General features: G+C 43.9%; 1 protein-coding gene across 1 annotated transcript; it reads right to left on the bottom strand.

Moving 5' to 3' along the window:
• Positions 1 to 56: 56 nt before the first annotated feature.
• Positions 57 to 818, bottom strand: LOC308312516 (phosphoglycerate mutase 1-like; the record flags this gene model as incomplete). Its single annotated transcript, XM_080759126.1, has 1 exon — positions 57 to 818. The coding sequence occupies one exon, from the start codon at positions 816 to 818 to the stop codon at positions 57 to 59; it is 762 nt and encodes a 253-aa protein (XP_080615252.1).
• Positions 819 to 21505: the final 20687 nt, after the last annotated feature.

Below are 21505 nucleotides of genomic sequence, written 5' to 3'. Positions count from 1 at the left end.
CGGTTCCACTAATACCCGAGTGGACCCGGCCATTGGCTGTCAATCTCCCCTTTTCTTCAGAGCTTTGCCTTCCCCTGGGCAGCCACGGCCCCCATGGCCTTCTTGACGGCCTCCTCGTCGCCCAGGAATTGCAAGGAACCTACAGGCCTCAGGTTCCTGTCCAGCTCATACAGAATGGGGATGCCTGTTGGCAGGTCTAGCTCCATGACGTCCTCCTCTGACATGCCCTCAAGGTGCTTTATGATGCCACGGAGACTGTTGCCATGGGCAACGATCAGAACCCTCTTGCCGTCCTTGATCTGAGGAACGATCTCCTCGTTCCAGAAAGGCAGTGCCCGGGCGATGGTGTCCTTCAGACTCTCACAGGCTGGAAGCTGGTCAGTCAGGTCGCCATAGCGACGGTCCTTGCTTATGTTGTTATAGAAGTCATGGTTCTCGTCCATGGATGGGGGCGGGACATCGAAGGCCCGCCTCCAGATCTTGACCTGCGCCTCTCCGTGCTTGGCTGCCGTCTCTGCCTTATTCAGCCCAGTCAGGCCACCGTAGTGGCGCTCGTTGAGGCGCCAGGTACGATGGACGGGCAGCCACATCTGGTTAATGCCCTCCAGAACAAGCCACAGTGTCCGAATGGCCCGCTTGAGTACAGACGTGTAGCAGATGTCAAATTCATAGCCGGCGTCTTTCAAGGCCTGTCCTGCCCTCTTTGCCTCGTCCACCCCGGTTCCACTGAGCACTGCGTCGAACCATCCGCAAAAGCGGTTGTCCTGATTCCAGCAGCTCTCTCCGTGGCGGAGCAGAACAATCGTGTACGCAGCCATACTCTGACTATAAAACTATAAAATGGAGAAGTGGTGTCCGGAAAGAACTTAACCGAACCCCGATGATTAAGTAGAGTGAATCTGAATATCCTCTAATGCAATATCCTGACTCGTACAGAAGGTGCTGGAGTCTGAGAGAGAGAGAGAGTGCCGGTTTGCGAATATAGCCTTAAAAGGTTTGGAGATTCCCGAGGAGTGGAATAAATATTGCTTTTGCAACTGAAGCTCAAGGGTTTGAAGGCCACCCTTTATAGTACCTGGCTGCATGTCACGAATCAGTCAGCTATATCCATATATGGAGTTCTAAAATAGTAGCATGACGTCAGCACTATATGTTTGCCAGCTCCATATCTCTCAACCATGCCCAAATATGGAGTTTGTTATGCCAGACTTAGATACAGTACGGTAGGTTGGTTAAATATGTCACATAATGGAGTATCAATATTCAGATGGTAACTATGGCGACCTATCAAATACCCATATGACATGAAGGTGAGTGAAGGCCTGATCGTTACATTCACCAATGCCCCTGCTTCAGGGAATGTAACCCATTTTGGACTGAGGACCTAAGTTCTCTGAAAAACTTCAAATATCTATATAGCAGCATCAAAAACGGTTAGAACACCGAAAGGGGTTCCCGCCCAGAATGGGATAAAAGGAAATAAAAACTGACCCGTTATGTTTCAAGCGTGGTCATTTTACCTGCCCCACAGATGGCACCTCTAGCTGTCATTTAAATTATTAGTGCTGCCTGTAGCCATTATCAGAGTAGAGCTTGAAGCCAGTCTAACGTCAGTCACCTATGACGTCATGGTAGAACCAGCGGGTGGGTGTGTGTGTGTGTGTGTGTGTGTGTGTGTGTGTGTGTGTGTGTGTGTGTGTGTGTGTGTGTGTGTGTGTGTGTGTGTATGTGTGTGTGTGTGTGTGTGTGTGTGTGTGTGTAGGATGACGGTATCCAAGGTCCCTTGAAAGTCAATGCCTTTATAGCCAAAGAATTGAGAGGAAAGGTATTCTAATTAATTTGTCAAGGAGTTCTACGATTTTGAATGGAACTTCGGCTTTGGCTGGAAATATAGGTTTCCCGTGGAAGACGGTAGGAATGGTATTTTATTCCCTTGGGTCGGACTTCAACAGGCTTCCTGTGACATCATAATATGTCATTCTTTCCTCGCCTACGGCGTTAGGGAGCTCACGTTGGCCTCCGTTACACAGTGGTTGATTTGTATTTACTGTATTTACTCATTTTTCAGTGAACCCCCTGAAAATGCCATAAGGACCCCTGGGGGTCCCCGGACCCCACTTTGAGTACCACTGGCGTGCGTGTGGTTAATGGATATAGGGACAATACAGCGAGGCGTGCCACGGCACCCTTGAGACATATAGGACACACATCAGCATGTCAGTGAGATGTTCATGTGTGCATTTCACTCCCTCAATGCCTGTTCCTGAGACATAAGACTTTATACCTATACCTGTACCTTCTCCCATAATCTGGGCTCCACCAATGTGTCTGTTTGGAATTTACATTAAGCTATAAACAGGTTTATTCCCCAGTAGTTTTTCCACGTAAAAGAAGAACTGTAGGCTGATGCATAACAATGAACAATGATGACCATAATGTAAAAACTGTTACTGAATTTTGTATAATCATTATCATGGGCAACAACAACAACACAGCACTACTGAGCATTACAGACTATAAGACAGTTTAACTGTCTTATAGTAAGTAATACTTTACTACATTACTATACTAATACATTACAGACTATAAGACAGTTTAACTGTCTTATAGTAAGTAATACATTACTACATTACTATACTAATACATTACAGACTATAAGACAGTTTAACTGTCTTATAGTAAGTAATACATTACTACATTACTATACTAATACATTACAGACTATAAGACAGTTTAACTGTCTTATAGTAAGTAATACATTACTACATTACTATACTAATACATTACAGACTATAAGACAGTTTAACTGTCTTATAGTAAGTAATACATTACTACATTACTATACTAATACATTACAGACTATAAGACAGTTTAACTGTCTTATAGTAAGTAATACATTACTACATTACTATACTAATACATTACAGACTATAAGACAGTTTAACTGTCTTATAGTAAGTAATACATTACTACATTACTATACTAATACATTACAGACTATAAGACAGTTTAACTGTCTTATAGTAAGTAATACATTACTACATTACTATACTAATACATTACAGACTCTAAGACAGTTTAACTGTCTTATAGTAAGTAATACATTACTACATTACTATACTAATACATTACAGACTATAAGACAGTTAAACTGTCTTATAGTAAGTAATACATTACTACATTACTATACTAATACATTACAGACTATAAGACAGTTTAACTGTCTTATAGTAAGTAATACATTACTACATTACTATACTAATACATTACAGACTATAAGACAGTTTAACTGTCTTATAGTAAGTAATACATTACTACATTACTATACTAATACATTACAGACTATAAGACAGTTAAACTGTCTTATAGTAAGTAATACATTACTACATTACTATACTAATACATTACAGACTATAAGACAGTTTAACTGTCTTATAGTAAGTAATACATTACTACATTACTATACTAATACATTACAGACTCTAAGACAGTTTAACTGTCTTATAGTAAGTAATACATTACTACATTACTATACTAATACATTACAGACTCTAAGACAGTTTAACTGTCTTATAGTAAGTAATACATTACTACATTACTATACTAATACATTACAGACTCTAAGACAGTTTAACTGTCTTATAGTAAGTAATACATTACTACATTACTATACTAATACATTACAGACTATAAGACAGTTTAACTGTCTTATAGTAAGTAATACTTACCGGTAGTTAGTTCAGCAGAGAGCAGCACTTCTGTATATTATTGTTCATTATCCCTTTGTTTTACATGGGAAACACATTTCCTACTAAGTACATGGAAACCTAGCTACTATTGGAAAACAAGATACTATGGGCTGTATTTTGCGTGTCTTAAGTACCAGGTCTTATTCCCTAACTTGAGTAAACTAAAGACCTGGAGGCGTGTCTTAAGTACCAGGTCTTATTCCCTAACTTGAGTAAACTAAAGACCTGGAGGCGTGATCAATGCCATTTGGCTATTCTGAGTGGCCAAAGAGCATTGATCACGCCTCCAGGTCTTTCGTTTACTCAAGTTAGGGAATAAGACCTGGTACTTAAGACACGCAAAATACAGCCCTATATCTGATAGTCTGATTACCGTGTTGGTCATAGGGATGCACGATATAATCAGTAGCATAGTCGGAATCGGTCAAAGATATAAAGATAAGACGCGCAAACGCGTGAAGCGAACGCAGCTCGTGTGCATGTCTGTCTGTCTGTCTGTCTGTCTGTCTGTCTGTCTGTCTGTCTGTCTGTCTGTCTGTCTGTCTGTCTGTCTGTCTGTCTGTCTGTCTGTCTGTCTGTCTGTCTGTCCCGCTGTTATATATGGAGCTGAGTGATTTGTGAATCACTCAGCTCCATATATGGGCACAAAGGGGGGACACACACAGACAGACATGATCTGCTAGGTCTCATAGTAAGTGCTCACTGAGTGAATTCGCAATAAATCAAAAGTGTCTAGAACAAAAGCCAAATCAAAATGTTCTGCATTTAATTAGTGTACTCATCTCATTGCTGTGTCATTACATTTTGAAAACAGACACTTGGAAAAGTGTATAGACTATTTATTTGATTGATTGAATACGTAAATGTATTAACAGGCTTTGGGCCAATAACCCCCCCCCCCCCCCACTCCCCCCCCCCCTGTTTCCATTGTGGTCCTCTGCATAATATCGGAATCGGTCAGAATTGGTGTCGGCAGATAATATGACCCTGCAAACAATCGGAGATGGGATATCGGTCATAATTTCATAACCGTGAAACCCTAGTCAAAATGTCACATATTTGCATAAATAAATAAATAAAAAACTCCTAATGAGAGCTACTTGGTGTGCATCCTTATGCTTTATAATTACTGTGTGGAAGCGTGGGATAGATTGTTCTGAAAAGGTCAGACAGTAAACAAACCCCTCACACTCATAGAGGAGCGATCTCTCTCTCTCTCTCTCTCTCTCTCTCTCTCTCTCTCTCTCTCTCTCTCTCTCTCCACCCTTCTTCTCCAAGTGAATTCATGTGCCATTTAAAGTCAGAACATCCCCCTCCCTGTGCCGTGTACTCATGAAAAACTCTTACTCACTGCCTGTCTTTAGTCATCTCTCTCTCTCTCTCTCTCTCTCTCTCTCTCTCTCTCTCTCGGGTATTCTGTCACCTCCACTCTGGAACAAATGGATTTACAGCGCAGGTACATGCACACACACACACGCACACATACACACACACACACACACACACACACACACACACACACACACACACACACACACACACACACACACAGGAAACATGCCTGCAGCAAGCCGTGCCCTCCAATGCTATCTGTTATGTAAGACAGGGGAAAAAAAACAAAAACACAACTCATCAAAGAAGAACCTTCAGATGAGACTCAGCTGCTGTGCCAGGCTTACATGTCCAATAAACTAAATACTGTGTTAACGTGAACTGTCTTAACCCATTCTGAACGGGAACCCGTTTTGGTGTCAGCATCATGTTATGCTTTAGCTATTGAAAAATAGCAGATCTACAAGCTCATAGCGCGCCACCGAGTGGCGCGCTACGAGCTTGTAGGTCTGCTATTTTTGAAAAATCGAAGAACGACTGACATTTTTCAGAATCTGATCTCGGGTCAGAATGGGTTAATCAGACCAGTGTGTGTCCAGTGGAAACCTCGTATGAATCTGATCTCAGGTCAGAATGGGTTAAACGCCTCAAACCCAAACCATGCGCACCGCCTTGGACTGTCTGTACAATCTTATTAAAAAAGGAAGACGGTCCTTTATCCTTCTGTCGGTCCTCATCCATTTTCCTCCTCGTCAGTGCAGGGTTTATAAGCCAATAAGATCTTGCATATGGGCATAAATAGACCAGTGGAATTTGGAAACACAAAAGTGGTTTCCACTTTTCACAAGTGGCAATTTTGTGCACTCTCACTAAATGAAGAGAAGACTGCTGCGGATGGAGCCGGAGGGAGCGACTCATGCATGGGAGCAGTGCCATGGGTATTGTTTTGCAGGTGTTTCCTGTAGTTAATTGCGCAAGCAAGCAGAGCGTGCAAGTATTGTGGTCGGCTGGACCTGTACGTATGGTATGCGTGGTAGGTACAGTATATATACTGGATGTTGATATGACGTAATTAAGATGTGTTTCAATGTCGGGTTGTACAGTAACTGGCTTTTGATGGTGACGTAATTAAGATTCAGATTACATACATGTATGCATACAGGCATTACCTTTTATGCACCCGACATTGAAACATATCCTAATTACGTCACCGTCGACAGCCAGTTATAACCGGACATTGAAACATATCTTAGTTACGTCAACATCAACATATAGCAAGCATGCGCACATAAAAAAGCCAGCCGACCACAGTATAGTACTAGTAACTTACTATACGTTACCTGTTACCCATGCCAATATTGAAACATATCATATTACGTCACCATTGACAGCCAGTTATAACTGTCACGGTACGTGACATGTTATGGTTTATTGTGTACCTTTTATTTTGCAGTATTGTTTTGTGCCATCCTGTCTGCCCCTGTAGTTCTCTACCTGCCTTGTCTACCTGTATTGTGATTAGTCTTTGTTTTCCACCTGTGTCCTCTTAGTCCCCCAGCCAATCACCTGTGTCCTCTTAGTCCCCCAGCCAATCCCTGTCTTGATTTTGAGTTTTGTTCACCTGTGTCTAGTTATCCCGTGTCTATAAGTTTGCCCTTGTGTTGTCAGTTCTTTGTTGGTTCGTAAATTGTTGTCAGTGATTTCTAGCTCCTCGTGGTTCCTTGTATTTTCCTAGTCCCAGTGTTATTTCTTGCTCCTAGTTATCCCTAGTTTCCTCGTGTTTCCTGTGTTTGTTCCTGTACCTGGTTTTTGGTAATAAACCACCGTGCACTCGACCTGCCTTGTGTCTGCCTCATCCTCTGCCTTTGTCCTGCGCTTGGGTCCTACACACCTCTGACTCTGATCGTGACAATAACCAGACTTTAGATAGTTTTACAGAGTATAGGCACTCGACAGAGTTCAGTTCTAGTTGTCTAATTGTGCTCACATGCGGTACCACGGGTCCTGGGCTCGGTGGCACAGATGCATGTAGATACCCACGCACACACTGTTGCGTGTGGCCATGACATCACTCACACACACACACATACTCAGTCATTCAATCATTGTCTGTGCTAATTCTCTGTCTCTCCTCCCCACTCAGACTGACACACCCAGGCTGGCATACCTGCAGCAGATTCCCCTAATTGTCCTCTGCTGCAGCCCTCTCTATAAAAGCCAGCCAGCTCAGTGTCATGGAGACACAGACCCAGCAACATCTCAGTCCCACACCATGTCAATACTTGTTTTGAGTTTACTTTAATTTACTTTAGTTTGGCCTGGGGATGACCGGCAGGCTTTGTTTTCGTTATTAGTAATAGTTGGTTGTAAGTTAGGGGAGGGGGGAAACAGCTTCGACGTCCCTACAGGGGGTGGCCTGGGCCCCCCCTCATTCTCCTGTGTTTGCCGGCATCTCCAGGTCTTCCTCTATTCTCCTAAGTTGGTAAAGTACCACTGAAACCTATGTATTGTTTGATATTTTGGTTGCTCACATGTATCCCGTAATTTGATCCCTGTGGGGAAGTTTGGTTAATAAAAACCGTAAAACCGCAACACACACATGTACGCACACACACGCATACACGCGCACACACACACACATGCTGCTGCTGGCTCATAGTTGGACTCTGATTTACCAATCGCAAGCAGCAGACCCATGCACGACTGGGAAGCTATCTCCAGAATGAGCGAGTGAGCAAGAGAGGCAGAAATGGCAGATTCATCAGTCCCCCAGCAGAAGAACGATAGACATCCGTGCTGTTCTAGACAGGGGCTATGATAGAAAAAGGTACACGCCTATATGGGTTTGTAGTGTACCTTGTAAAAGGCCAAATATCCAGTCTCGTACGTGTCACGATCCGCTCCTCGGACCGTGAACTTTGACTGTCCTTATTTTGAGTTTGGACTATAATATGTATTTATGTCTTGTATATGTATTTGCTCTTGTATTCCTGACTGCTTCTCGTTGGTTTTGGTTTTCTGTTACTCTGTTGTTGCCTTAGTTTTGTGTATCTTATTTTGTAGTATTGTTCCTAGTGTTTCCTGTCTTCCTAGTTACTGTTAGTTACCTTGTCTATCCTACCTTGTTATTTGTCAGTGTTTCCACCTGTGTCCTTTTAGTCCCCTAGCCTATCCTGTGTTTGATTGTGTTTTGAGTTCACCTGTGTCCTGTTACCCCCTGTCTATTTAAGCCCTTTGTTTGCAGTGTGTCCTTGTTGGTTCAAGTGAGTGTACATGTTTTGCTGTGCCTTTGTTTTTGCCCTATCTTGGTTTATTGAAATAAACACTTTGAAGATAGTCTGCTTGCATCCTGTTGCCTGCTTTTGGGTCCACCTGTAATGCATTCATGACAGTACGGAGGCGCGATGGAGTCTCGCGACAGGCCTATAGCAAACGCTGCTTGCCTCGACCCTCCAGAGCAACACTCTTTATATATAGGGTCGGCCGAACGCCTGATGTCAGCACTAGGATGTCTCTGTCGTCTCCATATTATGGAACTGTAGGTGAAGCCTCCGTCAGCAGTCAGTGGTCTGACTAACGGAAGGAGGACCGATGAATGACATGTTCTAGACGTGGTGCACCGATGCGTGTGCATGTGGTCAAAGTGCAGATGAAGCTTTAACCCATTCTGAACGGGAACCCATTTTGGTGTTGCCATCATGTTATGCTTTAGCTATTGAAAAATAGCAGATCTACAAGCTCATAGCGCGCCACCGAGTGGCGCGCTACGAGCTTGTAGGTCTGCTATTTTTGAAAAATCCAAGAACGACTGACATTTTTAGAATCTGATCTCAGGTCAGAATGGGTTCATCAGACCACTGTGTGTCCAGTGGAAAACTCGTATGAATCTGATCTCAGGTCAGAATGGGTTAATTACAAAACCTTCTCATCACGTGTGCTCGGGGGGGGACTTACAGTCTAAGGTGCAGTCCAAGGTCATCTCACTGTATCGTGGCGCCTCAGTATCTATCAGGCCAGAGAATTGACCTTAAATGCAGGTTTAGATTACTATTACAAAGCATACAGCACTGTTTCGCTATTTCAGGAAAAAAACTGTGAAAGTATATTTTTATATTCATATGTTCCATTCACAATGTGGACAAAAGTACTTTTACTTTATATTTGTATACGTGTGATAATTCATAATGAGCACTCATTTGAAGTACAGACCTTGTTCTTTATTTCTACATTGTGTTATTGCTAGTCTTACTCAAGTAAAACTAATATACAGTAATCAGTTTGTGTGCCGCAACCTTACTCACAGCTGCACGTTACGGTGTTCAAAGTTTGGGTTCCGTGCCGTTCAGACTATAGGGGTTTTATTTTGTGTGTGTGTGTGTGTGTGTGTGTGTGTGTGTGTGTGTGTGTGTGTGTGTGTGTGTGTGTGTGTGTGTGTGTGTGTGTGTGTGTGTGTGTGTGTGTGTGTGTGTGTGTGTGTGTGTGTGTGTGTGTGTGTGTGTGTGTGTGTGTGTGTGTGTGTGTGTGTGTGTGTGTGTGTGGCACCACAACCTATCAAGCAGAATGTGATATCCACAGGGTATGTTGTGATTGACACTCGGAAATGAGGAGCAGCCAGGTCTGTGTCCGGAGTCTCCGGACACAGGGAAGAGCTGTAGATGAGACATTGTGTTATTGCTAGTCTTACTCAAGTAAAACTAATATATCCAAGTACTTCTTCAACCACTGGATGTGTGTGTGTCTGTGGACCAGTAGGCAGAGGACAAATGCCCAAAAGGATCAAGTCAAGGCGCTGATGCATACAGATGTATATATATCTGTGTAAGAGCATTGAGATGTGTTGAAAGAGATCAGATGATGTACAAGTAGACAGTTGAGACGCTGATCAATAAAGTACTGATTTGACACTCTTCTAATGAAGCAGGACGGCTGATTCAAGCTTCCATTTATGCCCCCGTAAATACCTTAACACAGTGGTTCCCCAACGGTTGTGTGTGCACCCCTTGTGGTGTGCAGCGAATGCCCTCTAGGGGGTGCGTGGCATGAAAAGGCTAATGGTGGTTTCATGGTGTTATTTAACACAAAAACGGCAAAATCCGGTAAACAAGGAGATGTATAGAGCAGCTGTCATTTATTCTGTCATTATTTTGCCATAATCATATATTAAGTATCATTTTCGGTCGAATACAAGGAGTGTTGGGGTGCTATGTCAGGAGGTAATAAGGGGTGCAACAACGTTTGGGGACCGCTGCCACATGATGAGTATGTGCCCACACAATATACAGTACAGTACAGTACAGTACAGTACAGTACAGTACAGTACAGTACAGTACAGTACAGTACAGTACAGTACCACTCAGCAGACGGGTCTGATTTTGGCTTTAGGATTGGGCTTTATAAGATTAATACAAGAATGGCTTATAGTCATAACTGCCAGGTGCAAAAAGCTCTCGTTTATGGACATCTACAGTAATCAGTTTGTGTGCCGCAACCTTACTCACAGCTGCACGTTACGGTGTTCAAAGTTTGGGTTCCGTGCCGTTCAGACTATAGGGGTTTTATTTTGTTGTGTGTGTGTGTGTGTGTGTGTGTGTGTGTGTGTGTGTGTGTGTGTGTGTGTGTGTGTGTGTGTGTGTGTGTGTGCGCGGCACCACAACCTATCGAGCAGAATGTGATATCCACAGGGTATGTTGTGATTGACACTCGGAAATGAGGAGCAGCCAGGTCTGTGTCCGGAGTCTCCGGACACAGGGAAGAGCTGTAGATGAGAGATGTGAGGACTGAGGAGAGATAAAGAGACAATGCAGAGAGGGAATGAGAGAGAGAGAGAGAGAGAGAGTACAGATTTTTTAAATGTATTTAAATAAATCGTTACTGTCAGGCATAAACATCTGATGTCATATAGGAATCACAAAATAAATGTGTCAAAAGTAGCAGATCTAAACGCCCCGGGATGCGATGTTTGCTATATTTGAATTTGAATCCTGGTACAGTTTTGGACATACTGTATATAGGATTCCACCCGACAGACTGCTTATATGAAAAATAATATTAAAATAGCTGTTATTTTTTTACTTGAGTAAAAGTAGCCTACAAATTAAGGGATGGCATCTATAACATACTCTAAAAGTCCCTGCACACTGCTGTCCTGTGTGCATTGTGCAACCACCTTTACAGTAACGCAAATCCTTCAACATTTGTCAAACTTTTTACAAAAATAACAGATCTAAAAGCTCATCATGTAGTAGTGAGCTTAATTGGATAATTTATGACTTATTTGTATTAAGACACGCTTCCTGCCAATACCGTAGATCTATGGAAATCATTAAATTAATAAACACGTTAGCACCACTAACATAGATCTATACGGAAACTGTCTTTCATAGTGCTTTTGATGGATCAAGTCATAATGCTACTCACATTAGCATTGGGTTGCTAACTGGTGTTGTCAACAACAGTGGAGCGCGCCATCTTGAATTTCTCGTTCACCCGGCCGCGCCCACTCTGTTTCTTTCAATCACCTGTATTTCCAATTTCTTGTCCCATATGGCATTTCTGATCAAAACAAGCTTTGTTCCACAGTCCATAGCCCACGCTGTGATGGTCACAATGAGCTTTGTCGCTGCCGATCGCAAGACAGAGAGTGGATGTGACAACACACACACACACACACACACACACACACACACACACACACACACACACACACACACACACACACACACACAGTAGTAGTAACATCTGTAACATCCGGTCACAGGTTTTGGCTTTTCAAAATAAGGGTTGAACGGGGGGGAAATCCTGCCGTTTATATCGAAGTTATTAATTCATCCTGGCATAATCTAAATCTGAGAAGTAACTTATATAACTAAAGCTTTCAAATATTTGTGGTCAAGTAAAAAGGACAATATTGGTCTCTGATGAATGATGCCTCTGAGTAGTGCAGTATTAAATATCAAGAAATGGCAATACACTAAAAACTACTTTAGTAAATGTACTTAGTTAAATTCCACTAGAGAGAGAGAGAGAGAGAGAGAGAGAGAGAGAGAGAGAGAGTGATGAACTGCTGACTACATGCAATCAGGGGTAGACAGAGATGGAAAAAGCAGAGATCAGATAAGATGGTGGAGGGGTGACAAGGATAGATGGATGGTGAAGGTAGGTGGAAAAAGATCCATCGATTAAGACAACGTCAAAGAAGGTAATACATTAAACATATAGGGTGATACATGCAGTGAATGTACCCATGTACAGTAGATGATGTTTGAATCAGTTTGACAGTAGCCTATAGGCCGGGTTGGCCAACGAGTCACCATATGCATTATACTGTAATATGTATACACATAACATATTATGACATATGACATAATGCTTGCAGGCCAGGTTTAACCCATTCTGAACGGGAACCTGTTTTGGTGTCAGCATCATGTTATGCTTTAGCTATTGAAAAATAGCAGATCTACAAGCTCGTAGCGCGCCACCGAGTGGCGCGCTACGAGCTTGTAGGTCTGCTATTTTTGAAAAATCGAAGAACGACTGACATTTTTAGAATCTGATCTCAGGTCAGAATGGGTTATAATCAGACCAGTGTGTGTCCAGTGGAAACCTCGTAGGAATCTGATCTCAGGTCAGAATGGGTTAAATAAAGGGGAAAAAAAGAAAAGAATATAAAAAAAATAATTATTCAAATCACATTACGTTATGAAACAGGCCTCCCGGACCTTATGGCCGCCCCTTAAGGCAACATGTGTCCTTGTTCCTGTGATGCACCGGACCAGCCGTTGCAGGCTCCAGGCGCGTTGGTAGACCTTTTGTTCTGATGTCATTTGTGACTCAGATGCCCCCTACGCATGGAACTGGAACGCAGGTGGTACGGGGTACCCGACACTAACAAACCCCACACTAACAAACATCTGGCTTGCGCTGGAGCCTCAGCAGGAGCCTCATGCAGTCATTAGGCCACTCTGTGAGTCATCTAACGCTGCCTTGTTTGTAGCGACACCACAGGTGGGCGGTCTACAGAAGGATCTAAGTCAGATATACCTTCACAGGTACTGAGCAACAGGGCTCGACAGTGCGACATTTGCTACTAAAAATAGAACAGTGCGAGTTGTAAAATGCAGTTTGTAGCCCCCTTTTGCTGCTACAGAATTTGACCGTTCAATAAAAAAAGATTATGTTGTGCTGCACTTGAACGCAGCAGCACCACTGCACTAACCAATGGCATCAGCTTTAATATGTGATGATAGAAGGTTTTAATGAATCAAAATGCATCGAGCTGCATTGTAGAATAAAATTGGCGTTATAGAAATGTAGTCTAGGTGTAGTAGTTATAAAATGAACTGATTTACACATGATATGGAATAGGCAGAAGTTAGTTTTGCTTGTTTATTTTAGGGTTAAAGTAGGGTTTTTTTATTTTACGGAAAGATTTTGTACCAACTTTGTTAATTTTCTTTATTATGGCGATCAATACCTGATGAATGTTCTGGGCCAGTGGTTATAATAATGGTGGGGCCAGTGACTTTGAAATCCCTCCTCATTGACCTCATATCACTTTATTAAAGAAAAACACATTATTTGATAACGTTCCATCGTGAACCCCTAAAATTATTTGTGTGCTACTAGATTTTTCAATTTAGGAGCACACTGTTATGATCTGACTGTGAACTGTGTAAGTTACCCTTATTTTGTAGTGCGTCTTAGTATTTCCGGTTTTGCCTAGTTGTTGCCTGTCTTGTCTCGCCTCTTTCCCTGTTACACCTGTCTCCATTTCTGTCGTTAGCCGGCAGTTGCCTGATTACACTCACCTGTGTCTATAAGCACTGGACTCATTCTGCTCTCTCACTGCCAGATCAAAGTTGATGTTACTTTGTGTTCCTGCCTGTTTTGTCCTGCTGTTGCCTCGTCATGTAAGCTGTTATGTTTTTTTCTCTAATAAATACTGGACTTTACCTGCCTGCCTGCTTGTTCTGCATCTGGGTCCACAACCTGACACACATCGTGACACACACGTGCTACTTGGAAAAATGCTAAGTGAAGCCCTGACTCAACTAGAATGATTGCCTGTCTTCCCTACGACAATTCCCTATATTAAAATCAATTAGAAATCATTCATATAAAATGGAGACAGAATTCCTCCCTGTTATAGACACCATCGGTCAGAAAGGAAGCATACATTGAATTCCCCCATTTTATACTTATCGTCTGGTGAGCATACGAGAACACCAAGATTCTAACTAAGAAACTGGAGACCCCTCTTTGTGTCAGTTTAAAAAAAAAACTTTCCATGATTAATGTGGTCGAACACCCGAAATGCACCAATATACAAGATACAAACATTGTAGAGTTCTGCCTACTGTATTTATCTAAAATCTCTTTAAGATAAGACGCATGAAGGACAATGCTTCAGAGTAGTAGTAGTAGAACGGAAGTTCCACCCCAGGCTTTTGTCCTCGGAGATGAGTGAATGACCCAACACTGTTGTGTGCGTGCGTGTGCACGTTCGTGTGTGTGTGTGTGTGTGTGTGTGTGTGTGTGAGTGTGTGTGTGTGTGTGTGTACGTGCGTGAGTGAGCGTGCGTGCCATTTGTCTCACTCACACTTCATCAGCACCTGATGAAGCATGAGATGAAGCGAGCTGTGCAATAAAACTCTGAAGCATGAAGTCCTTTGTGCATCATGTCCCAGGGGAGTGTGCACTGTGCATCATGTCCCAGGGGAGTGTGCACTGTGCATCATGTCCCAGGGGGAGTGTGCACTGTGCATCATGTCCCAGGGGAGTGTGCACTGTGCATCATGTCCCAGGGGGAGTGTGCACTGTGCATCATGTCCCAGGGGAGTGTGCACTGTGCATCATGTCCCAGGGGAGTGTGCACTGTGCATCATGTCCCAGGGGAGTGTGCACTGTGCATCATGTCCCAGGGGGAGTGTGCACTGTGCATCATGTCCCAGGGGGAGTGTGCACTGTGCATCATGTCCCAGGGGAGTGTGCACTGTGCATCATGTCCCAGGGGGAGTGTGCACTGTGCATCATGTCCCAGGGGGAGTGTGCACTGTGCATCATGTCCCAGGGGAGTGTGCACTGTGCATCATGTCCCAGGGGGAGTGTGCACTGTGCATCATGTCCCAGGGGAGTGTGCACTGTGCATCATGTCCCAGGGGAGTGTGCACTGTGCATCATGTCCCAGGGGAGTGTGCACTGTGCATCATGTCCCAGGGGGAGTGTGCACTGTGCATCATGTCCCAGGGGGAGTGTGCACTGTGCATCATGTCCCAGGGGAGTGTGCACTGTGCATCATGTCCCAGGGGGAGTGTGCACTGTGCATCATGTCCCAGGGGGAGTGTGCACTGTGCATCATGTCCCAGGGGAGTGTGCACTGTGCATCATGTCCCAGGGGAGTGTGTGCACTGTGCATCATGTCCCAGGGGAGTGTGCACTGTGCATCATGTCCCAGGGGGAGTGTGCACTGTGCATCATGTCCCAGGGGGAGTGTGTGCACTGTGCATCATGTCCCAGGGGAGTGTGTGCACTGTGCATCATGTCCCAGGGGAGTGTGTGCACTGTGCATCATGTCCCAGGGGGAGTGTGCACTGTGCATCATGTCCCAGGGGGAGTGTGCACTGTGCATCATGTCCCAGGGGGAGTGTGTGCACTGTGCATCATGTCCCAGGGGAGTGTGCACTGTGCATCATGTCCCAGGGGAGTGTGCACTGTGCATCATGTCCCAGGGGAGTGTGCACTGTGCATCATGTCCCAGGGGGAGTGTGCACTGTGCATCATGTCCCAGGGGGAGTGTGTGCACTGTGCATCATGTCCCAGGGGGAGTGTGCACTGTGCATCATGTCCCAGGGGAGTGTGCACTGTGCATCATGTCCCAGGGGAGTGTGCACTGTGCATCATGTCCCAGGGGAGTGTGCACTGTGCATCATGTCCCAGGGGGAGTGTGCACTGTGCATCATGTCCCAGGGGAGTGTGCACTGTGCATCATGTCCCAGGGGGAGTGTGCACTGTGCATCATGTCCCAGGGGGAGTGTGTGCACTGTGCATCATGTCCCAGGGGGAGTGTGCACTGTGCATCATGTCCCAGGGGGAGTGTGCACTGTGCATCATGTCCCAGGGGGAGAGTGCACTGTGCATCATGTCCCAGGGGGAGTGTGCACTGTGCATCATGTCCCAGGGGGAGTGTGCACTGTGCATCATGTCCCAGGGGGAGTGTGTGCACTGTGCATCATGTCCCAGGGGGAGTGTGCACTGTGCATCATGTCCCAGGGGGAGTGTGCACTGTGCATCATGTCCCAGGGGGAGTGTGCACTGTGCATCATGTCCCAGGGGAGTGTGCACTGTGCATCATGTCCCAGGGGGAGTGTGCACTGTGCATCATGTCCCAGGGGGAGTGTGCACTGTGCATCATGTCCCAGGGGGAGTGTGCACTGTGCATCATGTCCCAGGGGAGTGTGCACTGTGCATCATGTCCCAGGGGGAGTGTGCACTGTGCATCATGTCCCAGGGTAGTGTGCACTGTGCATCATGTCCCAGGGTAGTGTGCACTGTGCATCATGTCCCAGGGGAGTGTGCACTGTGCATCATGTCCCAGGGGAGTGTGCACTGTGCATCATGTCCCAGGGGAGTGTGCACTGTGCATCATGTCCCAGGGGAGTGTGCACTGTGCATCATGTCCCAGGGGAGTGTGCACTGTGCATCATGTCCCAGGGGAGTGTGCACTGTGCAGGCCCTTCCTTTAAAAGTTCACTTGTTTTAATTTTTGTACAACACGCCCTGCCTCGACTCAAACTGCCCGCCCCGTGCTCTCCTTCTGATACTGTATCTGTATTTATTATGTATTATGTATTTATTACCACACACTCAGCTGTTTATTTGTCACAGTCACAGACTTGCATGTCTTGGTGTTGTATTTCTATGTTATGTTCACGTTTGTCAGGATCTGCCTTCTGTGGGTTGTGTTTGGTGTTCCTGATTCTTATTTTGAAGTGATGCTTTGTGTTTCCTGTCCTACTTTGTAGTAGTTTCCTGCCTTGTCTCACCTTCCCTGATTTTTGGTTCTTTGTTTTGTTTTCCTGTGTCTTGTTTTCCCCCTCAGCCAATCCTTGTGTTGATTTGATTTGAGTCCACCTGTGTCCTGTTAATCTGGTGCCTATTTAAGCCCTGCGTTTGGTTCTGTTCCCTGTTGGATTATTGTATTGTCACCTGAGTTCCAAGTCTATGTTTTGTTTGCTAGTGTTTGCACCTTACTGCTATACTAGGTCTTTGTTTGAATAAAGACTTCTAAGATCCCGACTTCCTTGCATTTGGGTCCTGCTTGAAAACCACCTCCTGACAACGTTCTAGTTTTAATGGTACTATATGTTCATGTAATCCCACAACTGGATCTCATGTGTAATGAATGCAGCCCTCATGTGTATATTATTATTGTAGCCTTATTGTTCCCCAGACAGTCTGTCACAGCCCTGGCCACAGTCTGTGCCACACCCACTCATCCACTGCCCTGATGACTACCTGGACCCACCTGTGTGTCTCACCTCACCTGCTCCCTGATTAACCTAGTCTATATATATAGCCCTTGATGCCCTCATGTGTTTGTTGGATTATCAGTTTGCCCTGCCTTGTGAATACGTTTATTCTTGCCTTGTATGGTGTACCTTATTTTCTAAGTAAAATACTTTAAGTTATTCCTGGTGTCCTGTGTTCTGCATTTTGGATCCTTACCTGGGAGAGAAGCCTGACACAGTCCTTGTCGGGTCACTGTTTGGTGTCGCGTTATGTTCAGTGTTTGCATCAGTTTGTGATTTGTGATTGTGATCTTCTCTGTATTAACCCATTCTGACCTGAGATCAGATTCATACGAGGTTTCCACTGGACACACACTGGTCTGATTAACCCAATCTGACCTGAGATCAGATTCTAAAAATGTCAGTCGTTCTTCGATTTTTCAAAAATAGCAGACCTACAAGCTCGTAGCGCGCCACTCGGTGGCGCGCTATGAGCTTGTAGATCTGCTATTTTTCAATAGCTAAAGCATAACATGATGCTAACACCAAAAGGGGTTCCCGTGCAAAATGGGTTAAAACATCCAATCATGGGTTTTGGGCTCTATACCTGATTTGCTGTCCTGTATTTGGATCCGATCGCCACACCACCAGTTTGTGTGACATTATTCACAAACTATAGTTTGTGACGCGCATTGTGAGCTTGTAGAATGGCCAAAATATAATGTCCAATCAGCACGCTTCAAAACTGTTGGAGGAGTATTTAAACCTTAATAAGTTCAGAAAGATACTGAGGTGCCAATTAAACCATTAATTGATTTAAAAACAAACAATACAATCTTAAAATCAACTCTAAAACGTCCCTCTGTATACCCTCTACTGTACTGTACTGTCTGTACTGTCACTGTACTGTACTGGCACATCCAAAATCATCATACTGTATACAGTTAATATGTGCGTGTGTGTTTGTGTGTGTGTGTGTGTGTTAGGTTGCTCACAGGTGGTGAAAAATAACCATGCTGTTTTCATGCTCAGACACAGCCAGCCAGCCAGCCAGCCACTGTCACAGTCACAGACTCTGCCTGTCTAGCTCTTGTAATTCTATGTTCTTGTTCTAGTTGTTTTGGTTCTATGTTGTCTTCCCCAGGTGTTTCTCATGTGTAATCACTAATCAGCCCTCCTGTGTGTATTAGTCTTGTTCCCCAGTCAGTCCTTGCCCAGTCATTGTTTGGTGTCACTCCTTGTTCAGTTCAGTGTCTGTGTTGTTTTCCCAGTTATTTTATAATAAATCACCCATCTTGCATCTTGAACTCTGTCTGCTTGCTGTCCTGCATTTGGGTCCTCACCACATCACCGGAACGTGACAGCCACACACATATACAGTAGTGCTCAGACACAGCCAGCCACACACATAGCTCTGTATGTGTGTGTGTGTGTGTGTGTGTGTGTGTATGACCTCTGTTGTTTTTGTTGACACTTAGAAAGTTTAACAGGGCTGAAGTTGTTAAAGGACCACTTCTCCATCTTCATATAATTGGCCCCCATTTTTCTTCTACTCAGTCTGTGGCTCATAGGAGGGCTGTGGGCAGATCAGAAACCCACCCACCATCATCATCAATGGGGAATCCAAGCTATTAAAAGTTGCAGTGTGAAAATGGAAGCCATCGTTCTCACGATAATACAAATCTAGAAAGTGACTAGTAGCTAAGGTTTTCAAATAATTGTTGCAGTAAAAGTACAATTAGAAGTAAAGAAAAATAAATACAGTTGCCCCCAAAAATGACATTATATTCATTACGAAAACAGTACTTGAGTAAATGTACTTATAGTTTCCACTACTGTACTGTACTATACACTACAGACAAACACTGTTAAGTGGTTTGGCATTTCTTGAATACCATTCCATGCGCAATTTTGCACACTGTGATGATTGTTGTAAATGACGATGATTGTGCACCACATATTCATATTCATATTCATATTCACGGCTCTAGACCAATCGGAGCGGTGCCTGTGGAAAAAGCACTCAAATGTTTTACTTACTGTAGGTAACATATCAATACTGCAATAATGTAGATGTACTGTACTCTGTTACAAGCAGAAGTCAATACAAAAGTTTCGGCTTCTTAAAGTACTAAAAGTAAGTCAAAATGTGTAAAAGCGATGCGACGCATTGTGAGCTTGTAGATCGGCTATTTTTTTAATGGCCAAAATGTATATATAGGGCTGACATGGTTTATGTATGTTTTCTAATCTAAATCTAAATGGACAAAGTAACTATAGTATGTTAATAGTAACTAAAGTTTTCAAATAATTGTAGTGGAGTAAAAGTAGGCTACAATATTTGCCTCTGAAATGTAGTGGAGCAGAAGTAAAAGTATTGGAAATTGGTAAAACTCAAGTAAAGTACAAATAGCTCAGTACTTAACCCATTCTGACCTGAGATCAGATTCATACGAGGTTTCCACTGGACACACACTGGTCTGATGAACCCATTCTGACCTGAGATCAGATTCTAAAAATGTCAGTCGTTCTTCGATTTCTTCAAAAATAGCAGACCTACAAGCTCATAGCGCGCCACTCGGTGGCGCGATATGAGCTTGTAGATCTGCTATTTTTCAATAGCTAAAGCATAACATGATGCTGAACACCAAAACGGGTTCCCGGTCAGAATGGGTTAAGTATACAGTATACTCAGGTAAATATTACTTTCCACCAGTGCCTACATGTATAGGCCAGCTGTAGGCAATCAATGCTGCGGTGTCAAGCTGCGTTTAACGAGACTGTAACATAGATTGCGCCTAAAGGGCAGCCTGCGTGGATACGTCTATACATTCTATAGCTGAAATTACATGATGGACAATCAATCACCAAATCAAATGTTTTTTTTGTGAGAAATGTAGCCTTGAGTAAGCATGTAAATAATGAAATAAGAACATGAATAATGAAGTATGTATGTATGTATGCATGTGATATGGACATGAGTTGGATCTGCTTTGCATTTAACCCATTCTGAACGGGAACCCGTTTTGGTGTCAGCATCATGTTATGCTTTAGCTATTGAAAAATAGCAGACCTACAAGCTCATAGCGCGCCACCGAGTGGCGCGCTACGAGCTTGCAGGTCTGCTATTTTTTGAAAAATCGAAGAACGACTGACATTTTTAGAATCTGATCTCAGGTCAGAATGGGTTCATCAGACCAGTGTGTGTCCAGTGGAAACCTCGTATGAATCTGATCTCAGGTCAGAATGGGTTAAAGCAGGCTCACCGTGTTCGCGTCTCGCTAGCCTTCGATTCCCGCTCTTCCCCTTATGGGAATCTATTGATTGCTTTAACCCATTCTGACCTGAGATCAGATTCATACGAGGTTTCCTACTGGTCCACACACTGGTCTGATTATAACCCGTTCTGACCTGAGATCAGATTTTAAAAAAATGTCAGTCGTTCTTCGATTTAAAAAAAATAGCAGACCTACAAGCTCATAGCGCGCCACTCGGTGGCGCGCTATGAGCTTGTAGATCTGCTATTTTTCAATAGCTAAAGCATGACATGATGCTAACACCAAAATGGGTTCCCGTTCAGAATGGGTTAATATGCTACCCTTGGAGGTTTCTCCACAAACAAGTCAGACAAAATATAGGAAAAGACATAATTGTCAAAATCAGCTTGTTAACCTTTTAAACCTGCACTCTCCAACAGGGGTTCCGGCCGGGACCCCTAGGGGCTCCTCACAGTTAGTATATATAAATATAGTGTGGTCTTTACCACTATAGTAAAGACCACACCATCAAACAATTAAGAATCACATTCTTGTGTTAGTTTTAGGCCTAGTTGTTGAAGTAATGGACAGGTACATGCATGTGGAATGGTGTGCTGAGGAAGGAAGGAAAGCGGTTAGTTGTTGAGGCTGGAGAAGGTGG

This window comes from Protomyctophum bolini, assembly GCF_963924005.1.
Source record: "Protomyctophum bolini genome assembly, chromosome: 3".
Taxonomy (NCBI): Eukaryota; Metazoa; Chordata; class Actinopteri; order Myctophiformes; family Myctophidae; genus Protomyctophum; species Protomyctophum bolini.
The sequence above is the reverse complement of the archived record's forward strand: the minus strand, read 5'-3'. Positions and strand labels throughout refer to the sequence as shown.